The sequence below is a fragment of the Rhinolophus sinicus genome, chromosome 15 (assembly GCF_057876585.1).
Source record: "Rhinolophus sinicus isolate RSI-liver-muscle chromosome 15, RSI-T2T, whole genome shotgun sequence".
Taxonomy (NCBI): domain Eukaryota; kingdom Metazoa; phylum Chordata; class Mammalia; order Chiroptera; family Rhinolophidae; genus Rhinolophus; species Rhinolophus sinicus.
Window position 1 is genome coordinate 81,458,003 of NC_142515.1, and position 12,999 is coordinate 81,471,001.

Sequence of the window (12,999 nt, forward strand, 5' to 3'; positions counted from 1 at the left end):
AATATTTTTTTCTTTCACTTTTTACTCAGAGGATTAAAGTTTGATGTTTCAGCCTGCTAATTCAGATGGTAGGAGATAAAACTAGATACAAAAGAGAAGAACAAAATCTCGTATTTAAGCTCAACAAAGCTTCGACACAGTCAATATAAAATTTCTTCTCAAATAATATTTTGTTTTAAAACATTCTCTCTTTAGTTATATTTCATAAATTTCTCTAGTAATCTGAGATGAAGAAAAGTTCACATAACATTACTTGTATTATGTATAAAATATGTTGCATAAAATTGTACTGTGTTCATTCTAACATTTGTTGAAAGACAATTATTAAACAGATTTCTATTTTCATTATAGGTTTGCTTATTGTGCTTTTCAGGAAAAAGGAAGTGAAGGGGTAAGTTTAAGGAAAGAAATCCTTTGGGCTTCTTTTGCCTTTCATTTTAAAGTGTTTCTTCTACCTTAGATTTTCAATTTTAAAAAAAGAAGAAGATTTAAATCTGATTGGATAAAATTTTCCTAATGTGGATGAAAAAGGGGCCACATACTAAACCTGACAAGTTCAAGAGAGGCCAGCATGGCAGGCCCTAGAAGCTCAGAGACTGAAATTAACCACATAGGAAGTCTGCATAAAATTCCTAACTAAAAGCGGTCATGGTGGGTAGTCATATCCTTGGCCTGTAGCTTCCTTGACAAAGGTCAATCTTTACCTTAACTGAGCCTGTCTATTTTCTGTTATCTCCATTAGAGTCTAACGGAGAGCACTGACAATGTATGTGGGAGGCAGTCTGAAGTTCAGACTTAAAACCATGTTATTTCTATTACCACAAACTTTGCAGCATTTCCTCTTCAAAAAATTTGGATAGTAATATTTTACACTAAATGAGTGTCATCCTACAGTTGCATGTCCCCAAACTGCACAGAGCCTTTGTAGAATTAACTATCCGATGTTTCTCTAGCCTTACCTTGGTAGTAGAAAAGGCGGTCAGTAACTAGTGATCTACAACAGAAAAGGATTGTTTCAAGAAAGTGAGTCAAAAGAATAACTAAGCAGGATCACAGTAACAAATAGCCTGTGCATAGTCTGAGTGTATATAGGATCGTGGATAACTTAGATGGAGCCAGGGGGCCATCAGAACTCTTGAAGTTAAGCAGGGAGGCCAGTCAAGGCTGCTTTGATTAGCAGCTCACTAACTTATCCAGGGTATTTGCAGGGAGGCCATGGGTTAGTAATGTGATAAATAAGATGATTCCGTAGGCCATGGGAGTCACTTTTGTACCACTAATCCTTTCTAACTTGAGGTAATATCAATGTAAATTATGGGTTGGGGTCTAAGAATAAATGAATAAGATCCCAAGTTTCTGAATTTATTGATCTTCAAAAGGATGTCATTAGGTTTCAGAAAGTAGTCCAATGAACATAGAATTAGTTGTGGAAGTTGTGAAAAACTTAAACTTTCAAATTTTCTCCTAGCACAATGGTGTGTATTTGAAACTTGCTGTATCTAAGACTGAATTAGTTATTTATAATGAATGTATGTACACAACAGGATTTCCTGTTTGGAAATTTATTAAATCAGGACCTATAAGTCCCTTACAAACTGAAGATAATTGTGTTTACTATTAATTTAAATATATAGCATTTTCATAGTTTTAACTATAGATCCCACTATAGAAATAGGTAGATAAGTGTATATTGATATGGAATGAAAAAAATGTTTAAGCTACATATATATTAGGGTCTCTGTAACAATATATATTCATCAGAATTAATTATTGCTGTCGTGAGTATTCTGTAGGAAAATTTTGTTAAAAAATAAGAGTGCTTACTTTTTAAAAGGGATGAAAGGTTTCTTTTACCTTTTATTGATATAGGCAGTTTTGTGCTTCATCAGGAAATACTGTCAAATCTCTAGTATACAGCAGTAAATAAGTAATACCATTGTGGTATTAATAGTACTACATTATCAATTTCCTTTGAAATGAAAACTTATTACAGGGTGTTATTATACTAGTATCTCTTCTACATTTAAGTTTAAGATATAATATTTTCCTTAAACAATATGAATTTATTGAACCTTTTCAAAGCTAAAATCTGTTTTCAATTTTTAAATTAAAAAACAAACAGGTAAATGTTGTTTTTAAAATCACCAGCAGCACTACTTGTCAGTGGCTATTTTAATTCACGATAGTCTGGCACGTCTCAAAGGACTGAGGATTGATCACAGAATGATTTTGCCAAGTCCAGCATTGTGTTCACATAGTCAACAGTACAAGTTGATAAACATTTATTGAGTGCCTACGATATACACCTAGGTCCTGAAATAGTGTTTCTACACTTGAGAAGCTTTAATTTAAACACTGCTTCAACTAGATAATATTTGGGATGCTAGATTTTTGTTTGAATTTTTCATTTCCCATGAATATTTATTTAACATCTGCTATGGTGAAGTTACTTATGGTAGATACCATGAGTAAGGGACAGTTTCTGCTTTTCCATTGCTTATAAATAAGGTAGATGGTATGCATTATAATTGCAATGCAAAATGGACTGTGACATGTCACACCAGACAATTATAAACAGAGCATTATAGGGGTTCAGAGGAGGAGGTCACATCCAATTGAGTAGACCAACGAATACTTTAGGATAGGTGACTCATAAGTTTGGCTTTCATTCAAGTAGGAAAGGAAAGAATGTTTAAGGTAAGATTATATGACCACACCACGCACCAGGTACCTTGAATTAGAGAAGACTATTAATGAATTATTGTAAATTAGGTATTGGGTAGTTCTTATCTACATTTGCCTCTTTCTTCCCTAACATTATTTGCTACATAAATTTTAAAAATTAAAAGTCTGCTATTTTAACACGTTACACACCACAGAAATGATGAGAGACTTAAACTTACTATAATTGTTACTGGCTGATGATATTTGCACTGCGCTTGGAACCAATGAGAGACCTTACAGAACTTAGGAGAATAATAAGGTAAAGAGAGTAAATTGTAAAATTTAGTTTCCCTCTCAGTGGATTCATTTATAGTTGTCATGTAATTTTTTCAAGTTGCTAACTGATGTCCTTTTATTCCAAGCAGGATTATAATATGGATTTAGAGCTCACGGATTATTATAACCAGACACTTGCTACAGAGAACAACACTGCTGCCCCTCGGAATTCTGATTTCCCAGCATGGGATGACTATAAAAGCAGTGTAGATGACTTGCAGTATTTTCTGATTGGACTCTATACATTTGTAAGTCTTCTTGGCTTTATGGGGAATCTGCTTATTTTAATGGCTCTCATGCGAAAGCGTAATCAGAATACCACAGTAAACTTCCTGATAGGAAATTTGGCCTTCTCTGATATCTTGGTTGTGCTGTTTTGCTCACCTTTCACACTAACCTCTGTTTTACTGGATCAGTGGATGTTTGGCAAAGTCATGTGTCATATTATGCCTTTCCTTCAATGTGTGTCAGTTCTGGTTTCAACTTTAATCTTAATATCAATTGCCATTGTCCGGTATCATATGATTAAGCATCCAATATCTAATAATCTAACAGCAAACCATGGCTACTTCCTGATAGCTACTGTGTGGACACTAGGTTTTGCGATTTGTTCTCCGCTTCCAGTGTTCCACAGTCTCGTGGAACTTCAGGAAACATTTGGCTCAGCGTTGCTGAGCAGCAGGTACTTATGTGTTGAATCGTGGCCATCTGATTCATACAGAATTGCTTTTACTATATCTTTATTGCTAGTTCAGTATATTCTGCCCTTAGTTTGTCTAACTGTAAGTCATACCAGTGTCTGCAGGAGTATTAGCTGTGGATTGTCCAACCAAGAAAACAAACTAGAAGAAAATGAGATGATCAACTTAACTCTCCATCCATCCAAAAAGAGTGGGCCTCAGGTAAAACTCTCCAGCAGCCATAAATGGAGCTACTCATTTATCAGGAAACACAGGAGAAGATACAGCAAGAAGACAGCATGCGTATTACCTGCTCCAGCAAGACCTCCTCAAGAGAATCATTTAAGAACGCTTCCAGAAAACTTCGGCTCTGTGAAAAGTCATCTCTTTTCATCCAGTAAGTTCATCCCAGGGGTCCCCACCTGCTTTGAGATGAAACCTGAAGAAAACTCAGATGCTCATGAAATGAGAGTAAACCGTTCTATCATGAGAATAAAAAAGAGATCTCGGAGTGTTTTCTATAGACTGACTGTACTTATATTAGTGTTTGCTCTTAGCTGGATGCCACTACACCTTTTCCATGTGGTAACCGATTTTAATGATAACCTTATTTCAAATAGGCATTTCAAGTTGGTGTATTGCATTTGTCATTTGTTAGGCATGATGTCCTGTTGTCTTAATCCAATCCTATATGGATTTCTTAACAATGGGATCAAAGCTGATTTAATGTCCCTTATAAACTGTCTTCGTATGTCATAAAACTCACTATTTGCTTACCAAAGAAAGAACAAATGCTTGGATCATCGAAAATATATTCATAATAACTGTGTCTGTATAACAAACAAATTTTGTTAATTTATGGAATTTAATTTATGTATAAGAGTTCTGGATTTGAATGTCAGTTCATAATATATGGAAGATAATTTTAATATGTTATAGTACTTTATACTTTGTATAAAATCAGTGTCAATCCAATCTGTAGTTTCATTTTAAAAAGTTGTTATATTACCTTTTATTTCATCTTATCTTGTAAATTAATGAATTATAATTTTTAAAAAAATAAAAGTTATATCTACCAACTCAATATTTTTTTGTTCAAAATTATAATAAGGAAAAATTATTTTTCCTGAGGAACATTTAATTTCAAATGTGATGAATATTATCTATTTATCTTCATTTCTACTTCACAAGCTTCGTCATGTTTAGTTTGAAAAATACAGAAAATATTTAGTACGCCCAACAAATCATAACTAAAGGACAAATGTATGCTCAAGTCATGATTATAATTGTAAACATTGGGTATAGTTTTGTAACTCCTACAGGAAAATGTATATCTCCTATTATTGATAATTGGTCAAAGTGTCATTTTATCCTCATTGTCCTAGTAATACACAATTAGTTTACCAAATTAAAACAGATTTTAAATCTTTTCCAGACTTATACCATATTAATACTATCAAATAAAGATTGTTTATATATATATATTTTTTATATTCTAAAATGTGAAGTATAAATGGTATCTGTATTTCCAAGCATTAAATAGTTTTAAAGAATACTTAAAATGTCCACAGGAAAAGAAAAAAAAAGTCAGTTAATTCTTTGGGGCCAGGATATAGAATGATGAATATACTTTACACTATTTCAGTACTGAGGTATCATATGCTATCTTACCTAACTGAGGTCAGTCTTTTCAAGTGGAACTTTTTGTTTGTTTTAACCAGTTTTGTAAAGAAGCAAGTCCCTGAAAATAATTGAATTTTGCTCATGTGGCTCAAATGTTCGAAATAACGTTGCTGTCTTCATCCAGTTCCCGGCTAACTGATTTAGCCATCCCCTGTATCGATTCTTGTTCATGAGGGAAAAAAACAAAACAAACTTTTTAAGTTTGCAAACAATATGTGGTTCTGGTAGTTATGTAATCCATTGAAAGTCTAAAATCTTGATGGGGGCTTTCTTTGGTCCCCTCTCCTCCCCTAGATGATGTCTGTATGTAGAGGAAGCTGATAATGGAGCTGATCCACAGGGTTCCCTCTGCTGGCTCCTGCTGAACTCCAGTTCACTACAGTCATCACCCGGCCTGATCTCCATGTCACATCAGCCTCTGTCTGTGATGTGTAATGTATGGTCAGTTCTCAGCAAGGTCAGGGCCTGAAAGTCGGGCCCCAGAATCCCACACCCCTGCTGACACTGTCAGATGTGAACTCTCTGAGTCCTAGCTATATCATCCATTTTGTTCTGTGCCTAGGCTATCTGTTCTGTGGAGTGTTGCCCCTGCGAAGTCTGAGGACGATTCAGGAACCTTAAATTGATCTCCAGGAACTCTGCAGGAACTTATGAAATTCTGCTCCTCATATAGGTTACCGTAAACTGAGACAGGCAACATGGGCTTACTCCGACTTTCTCTGCCCAAACACTGGAAGCTGCCATATCTATGCTGTCATGTTCACCCCATGTTGCTGCAAAAGCACTCAAATTTTTAGTCTCTCTCTAGATTTTCAAATATGATACTGTGTACAAGCCCCATATGCTTTTAGCTTCCCTCTAATCTATCTGGTGCTACATGAGTTTTTATATGATAGCAGATAGAAAAAGTGAAGAAACTTTGCTTTCCATTTGCTTTTCTCTTTTTCTCCCTCTCCTTTTTATTCAAAGAGCTTTCTGCTTCATTCTACCTACTATGAATGCCCCCATACTGATAATATCTTCACTTTTCTCCACACTGTGGCTTATAGTAAAACTGTTTAGAACATCAAGGTTTGCTTTCGGAAAACGAAGCTCTTGTGATTTAAAACCTTCTTCCTTTTGCAAGGCTTAGATTCAAGACAGTTGTCTCACCCTGCCCAAAAACAAAACAAAAAATCAAAGATAAAGAATACCCTCTTATTTAAAAGCAATAGGGATTTTCATTTCCACCAGGGCAAGCAATATCAAGGTTTAACTTTAGTGGCTAAAGGGGGGGGAAAAAAACCTCACTGATAAGGTCAAATATAAATACAAGGGAAGTATTTTATCCTCTTTAACTTACATTAACAAATGTACAATAATGTCAAATTTCACACATTTTATGGTTGCTGATAGATGAGTTTAGTTAAAATGGATAAACTAATTTGGGGCTCTTAAACTATTGAACTCAGAGGAAGAAATTTGTCTTCTCTAACCAAAAATGACTGAATGTGTTGAATAATTGAAAACAGAAGTTTGAATGGTTTGGTGGATAGAAGTCATTAAGAAGGGGATGAATGGTTTTAGAAGATTATTATGAATAATAATTTCTTCCATGGAGATTTGCTTAATGAGTTAAGCTCTTTATGTTCAATCAATTCTCCTTTGCTCAAAAGCTGATTCTCTAACTTTTTTTACTGTTTTCTCTCCGGGTGTCTGATTTGCTTACTCCTTCCACAGCACCTTCACAAAGCAAGTCGGGGAAATCACTGGAGATGAAATTATAAACAGTTAAGCTCATTGCTGTTCAAATTATTTAAAAATATTCAGTTCAGGAAGAAATGTTAAATGAGTTTTAGTGGTTAAATTATTCCTGCTAGCTATGTTGCCCATTACTATGGATAATAAAACAATGAATAAATAAATAAATAAATAAATAAATAAATAAATAAATAAATAAATAAATAACTGGGAAATGCACAAAGAGCAACTAAGGTGATTAAATGATGAAGAAATGTACATGAGGATTATTTTCTTCAGATATCTGTTGAATGCCTACCGTGTGCCAGAAACTCTTCTAGGTGCTTAGGATATAACAATGAATAAGAGACCTCCTTCTTTGATGTTTGCCTCCTGGGTCGTGGCAGGAGATGGACAAACAATAAGCAATAAGCAAGAACAATAAAAAGTGAATTGCATAGTAGTGATACAGTGTATAGATAGATGCATTAATTTCCTAGGGCTGCCATCAGATGACATGACAAAACCATTTGCTCTACATAATTCATCATACATTAACTTGATATTGGTGTGACATTTCTGTTAGCTAATTGTCCTTACCCGATGGAAAATAAAATGCCATATATCTTTCTGACAAGCAGGAGCCAGGCACCACGGGTAAACTCCCACAGAGACAGGGAGATTGGGTGCTATCTTGATATTTCCAATTCAAAGAGCGGGCTCCAAAGCCCTTAGGAAAAACTTTCTTGAGTTGTAAAATTGGCAAGAGGGTTTTTATTGTTATTCTTTTAGCTTTTTAAAAGACTTACAAATTAAAGAATTTACAATGTCTTTTTAAAGAAAGTTATCTAAGAAAAGAAAAAAATCTCCCTTTTGGCCCCAGAGAAAATTATTATTATTATTACTGTTATTAGAATTGTTTTACCCTTACATTGTATTTAGGTTGTTCTCAGAAGAGGCAATTTTGTCCCCCAAGGGTCATTTTATAATACCTGAAGGCATTTTTGGTTGTCATAACTGGGAGAAATGAGGTTACACACATCCAAAGCATAGAGGCCAGGGATACTGCTAAACATCCAACAACACGTAGGACAGTCCCCACAACAAGGAATTATCCAGCCTAATATATCAGCAGTGCTGAGGGTGAGAAAGCCTAGCCTATGAGGAGATTAATCACATAATTTATCATCTAAACTGGGACACTTTTTAGAATGAAAAGTTGGTACTGTTAATAATTAGGCTGTGACAGCTGATGCATATATATTATGTATAGTCTCTTTGTAAATTAATTGTCAATGATTTGACTGTCAAGAATTATACTCACAGCATTTTATTGACAGAGTCTCTCAGGGTATGCTGGTAAACACACCCACTTTCTGCAGCGGCGTGGGTGTGTCCTGATTTGTAGTGTTGGTGATTTACATAATGTAAATGCCACCACCATGATCATTTCAAGCTATCCGCATGACCTCACTAAATGTGGAGCTGGGAAGAGATGTGCAATAGCGTGCTATCACATAGTATTTCCACTGTACAAACACAAAAGATGTAAATAACCTTAGAGCAAAGAAAATAGTAAAATAATCAGGAAGTGATGAATGTAGAATACTTATTACCTTTGCTTATAACATGATTTACTTAACTGTAAATTTATATCATTTTTTAAATTATTTTTTTCAGTTACAGTTGACATTCAATATTAGTTTATATTAATTTCAGGGGTACAACATAATGGTTAGATATTTGTATAGTTTAATAAATGATCCCCTGTGTACTATACATATCCACCTGGCACTATAGATAGTTATTACATATCATTGATTACAGTCCCTATGCTTTCCTTTATATCCCCATGACTATTTTGTAACTACCAATTTGTACTTTTTAATCTCTTCTTTTTTCTTTCAATCGCACCCCCATAGTCTCTCCTACCTGGCAACCATCAAAATGTTCTCAGTATGTATAAGTTTGTTTGTTTTGTTTGTTTATTTTGTTCTTTAGATCCCACATATAAGTGAAATCACACTGCATCTTTCTTTCTCTGTCTCACACTCCACTCATCGCAATACCCTCTAGGTCCATTGATGTCCCGGCAGATGACAAGAATCCATTCCTTTCTATGGCTGAGCATTACAAGTATTTCATCGTGTATATGTACCACCTCCTCTTTATCCATTCTTCAATTGACTGACACCCAGGCTGCTTCCACATCTTGGCAATTATAAAAAAGTGCTGCAGTGAACATATGGATGCACATGTCCCCTCGAAGTATGTTTTGGGTTTCTTTGGATAAATACTCAGATGTGGGATTATTAGGTCCTTCTTTCTCTCTTGTTATAGACTTTGTTTTAAAGACTATTTTGTCTGGTACAAGTATTGCTACCCTAGCTTTTTTTCACCCCCATTTTCATGAAATATCTTTTTCCATCCCTTTATTTCCCAGTTATGTAAGTCTTTTAATCTGCAGTGATTCTCTTGTAGGCAGCATATATAAGGGTTTTGTTTTCTTATCCATTCAGCCCCCCCTGTGTCTTCTGATTGGAACATTTAATCCATTTACATTGAAAGTAATTGCTGATAGATATGTAGCTATTGCAATTTTATTACTCATAATCTTGATTTTTTTTTTTTCATCTTAAAGAAGTCCCTCTAACATTCCTTGTAATAATGATTTGGTGGTGATGAACTCCTTTAGCTTTTTCTTATCTGGGAAGTTCTTTATTTGTCCTTCAATTTTAAATGATAGCCTTGCTGGGTAGACTAATCTTGGTTGTAGGTCCTTGCTTTTCATCACTTTGACTATTTTATGCCAATCCCTTCTGGCCTGCAAAGTTTCTGTTAAGAACCAGCTGCCAATCTATGGGAGCTTCCTTATGAGTTACTAGTTGCCTTTCTCTTGCTGCTTTTAGGAGTCTCTCTGTCTTTAATCTTTGCCATTCTAATTATAATGTGTCTTGGTGTGGGCCTGTTTGGGTGCGTCACATTTGGGACTCTCTGCACTTCCTGGACTTGTATGTCTATTTCCTTCAGTTAGGAAAGTTTTCAGTTATTATTTCTTCGAATAGGTTCTCAATCCCTTGCTTTCTCTCTTCTCCTTCTAGTACCCCTATTATGTTGTTATGCTTAATGTTGTCCCAGAGGTCTCTTAAACTATCCTCATTTGGCGGGGGGAGGGGGAGTATTTTTTTCTTTTTGCTATTCCATTTGGGTGTTTCCTGTTACCTTGTTTTCCAAATCACTGATTCAATCCTCTGCTTCATCCAGTCTGCTGGTGATTCCTTCCAGTACATTCTTCATTTTAGTTATTGTATTCTTCACTTCTGACTGGTTCTTTTTTATGGTTTCTATGTCTTTTTTATGCTTCTTATCTCTTTGTTGAAGTTCTCACTAAGTTCCTTGAACATCCTTATAACCATTGTTTTGAGCTCTGTATTTGGTAGATTGCTTGCCTCCATTTCTTTTAGCTCTTTTTCTGGAGTTTTCTCTTGTTCTTTCATTTGGGACATATTTCTTTGTTTCCTCATTTTGGATGCCTCTCTGTGTTTGTTTCTATGTATTAGGTAAATCTGCTATGTCTTCCAGTCTTGGTCAGGTTGCCTTATGTAGTAGGTGCTCTTTCAGTCTCCGTGGTCACCTGTTTCATGTGCTCCAGAAGGGTCCCTTGTGTGTGCTCTCCTGTTATAGTTGAGACTTGATCAATATCGGCACATCAGTGGGTGGGACTGCCCTTCAGACTGATTGGCTGTGGGGTTTGCCACATCCACAACTTACAGGCTGCTGTGGGGGGCTGGGGGGCGCTTACCTCGCTGAGTGCCTGTTGAAACTACCCTTTGTGCCACTTGCGGGGCTAATTGGGTGATGCTGTGCTGTCGTCTGAAGCCAACTTCCAAGTATGTTGGGTCCAGGGCCTTTTGCGAGGGGCTCCAGTACCAGCCCAGGTCACCCATTGCCTGTCACCAGCCGTGGACTACCTGGTAGGTGTTACAAAGCAATCTGTCATTATTTTTTGCCTGTGCTAAACCTGGAGGTGAGTGGGAGAGGCCTCGCTGTAAACTCAGGACATGTGCCACCAGTACCGGGCCTGGGGTAGCTCTGCAAAAAACCAGGACACCCTGAGGTCTACTGCCACCTGCCGGCTCCTTTAAGTTCAGCCACTGATAAAGCCTCATGAAGTACGCAAGTCGAGTGAGGTATTGTCTCAGGGAGACACTAGAGTGAGAAGGATTGTGGTCACTAGGTTTATGTAGATTCTGGTTTGGTGCCACTACTGAACCTGGAGCTACTCAGCAAAAGACTCAGCACACCCAGGCCAGTCGCTGCCTGCCTGGAGCCTGTGGATTCAATAGTTTTCCAAGAAAGAAGGAAATGTGGGTGGGGCCAGCTGCTCATGGAGAAAATGCCTCTGGCCGTTGGGGAAGTCGAGTGGGGTGGGGTCCCAGTGAGTCAGCAGGATGAAGCAGCTGAGCTCTCCAGGCCAATCAGATTCAGATTTGGCCATGTGGGGGCGGGCTTAACAGAGGAAAGATGGTGCCCACCTGCTGGCTGTTCGGAAGGAGTTGAACCCTGCACAGGGAAAATGGCGAAGGTCTTCCAGCGCTTTTCCCACAGCCACACACCTCAGTCTGCCCCACATATGCTTCTGATGCCCCCTGAGTCACCATCCCTCTGCCGGAGCCCAGGGTAAGTGCATACAAGTGACTGAGTCTGTGCTTGGGCTGTTTAAGAGGACGTTTGGGTTTCCTGAAGCCTTTGGTCTCACCCAGATGGTGGGAATCCCCACTGTTTTTCACAGCCAGATGTTGTGAGGGGTACTCTATCCTGCACCAGTACTCCAGGCTGGAGAGCTGGTGTGGGGCTGGTGTCCCTTGCTCCTCCAAGGGAAACCTCCATGGCCAAGATATCCCTCCTGATCTCAACCACCACATGGAGGTTTGAGGCTAGCTTGTTTCATGTCTCCACCCCTACTTCCAGTCTCAATGTGGCTTCTTCTTTACATCCCTAGTTATAAAACTTCTGTTCAGCTAGATTTCACATGATTCTCCAGGCTAACTGTTCTATAATTTAGTTCTAATTTGAATGTGTTCACAGAAAGAAGCAGGCATAGTGTTTATCTACTCTGCCATCTTGGCTCTCTCCTTGAGGTTAGATTTATTTTATTTGAGATTTTTCTTGTTTCTTGAGGACATGTATTGCTATGAATTTTTCTCTTAGGATTGCTTTTGCTGTGTCCCGTAAATTTTGGGTCATGTTTTCATTTTCATTTGTCTCAGGTATCTTTTGATTCTTCCTTGATCTTATTGTTAACCCATTCATTATTTAGTAGCATGTCATTTAGCCTCCATGTGTTTTCCAGTGTTTTTTTTTTCTTGTAATTTATTTCTAGTTTCATACCAATGTGGTCAGAAAAAATGCTTGATATGATTTCAATCTTCTTAAACTTATTAAGATTTGTTTTGTGGCCTACAATGTAGTCCATCTTGGAAAATGTCCCAGGTGTACTTGAAAAGATATTCTGCTGCTTGGGGGTGAAATGCTCTGAAAATATCAAGTAAATTCATCTAGTCTGTGTGTCATTTTAGGCCACTGTTTTCTTGTTGATTTTCTGTCTGGAATATCTGTGCATTGGTGTCAATGTGATGTTAAAGTCCCCTACTATGATTGTATGACTGTTGATTTCTCCCATTATATTGGTCAATATTTGCTTTATATATTTAGGTGCTCCTAAGTTGGGTGCATAAATGTTTACAAAGGTGATATCCTCTTGTTGGTTGTTCACTTTATCATTATGTAATGTCTCTCTTTGTCTCTTATCATAGCCTTTGTTTTAAAGTCTATTTTGTCTGACATTATTGCTGTCCCAGCTTTTTTGTTATTGCCATCCACATGAAATATCATTTTCTATCCCTTTACTTTCAGT

The 12,999-nt window shown here is 36.9% G+C and overlaps 1 protein-coding gene across 5 annotated transcripts in view; it reads left to right on the forward strand.

The window, feature by feature from the left end:
- Positions 1-4,762, forward strand: part of NPY5R (neuropeptide Y receptor Y5) — a 113,184-nt gene extending 108,422 nt beyond the window's left edge. For 3 of the 5 annotated variants that reach the window (XM_019736920.3, XM_074337781.2, XM_019736919.3), the window contains 2 exons: positions 352-391; positions 3,090-4,762. In XM_019736920.3, the coding sequence (XP_019592479.1) occupies positions 3,099-4,439 (1,341 nt within the window). In that variant the 5' untranslated portion in view covers positions 352-391; positions 3,090-3,098 and the 3' untranslated portion in view covers positions 4,440-4,762. Of the gene's footprint in view, positions 1-351; positions 392-3,086 lie in introns of all 5 variants that reach the window. The other 2 variants (XM_088792349.1, XM_019736922.3) reach the window with 1 other exon arrangement.
- Positions 4,763-12,999: the final 8,237 nt, after the last annotated feature.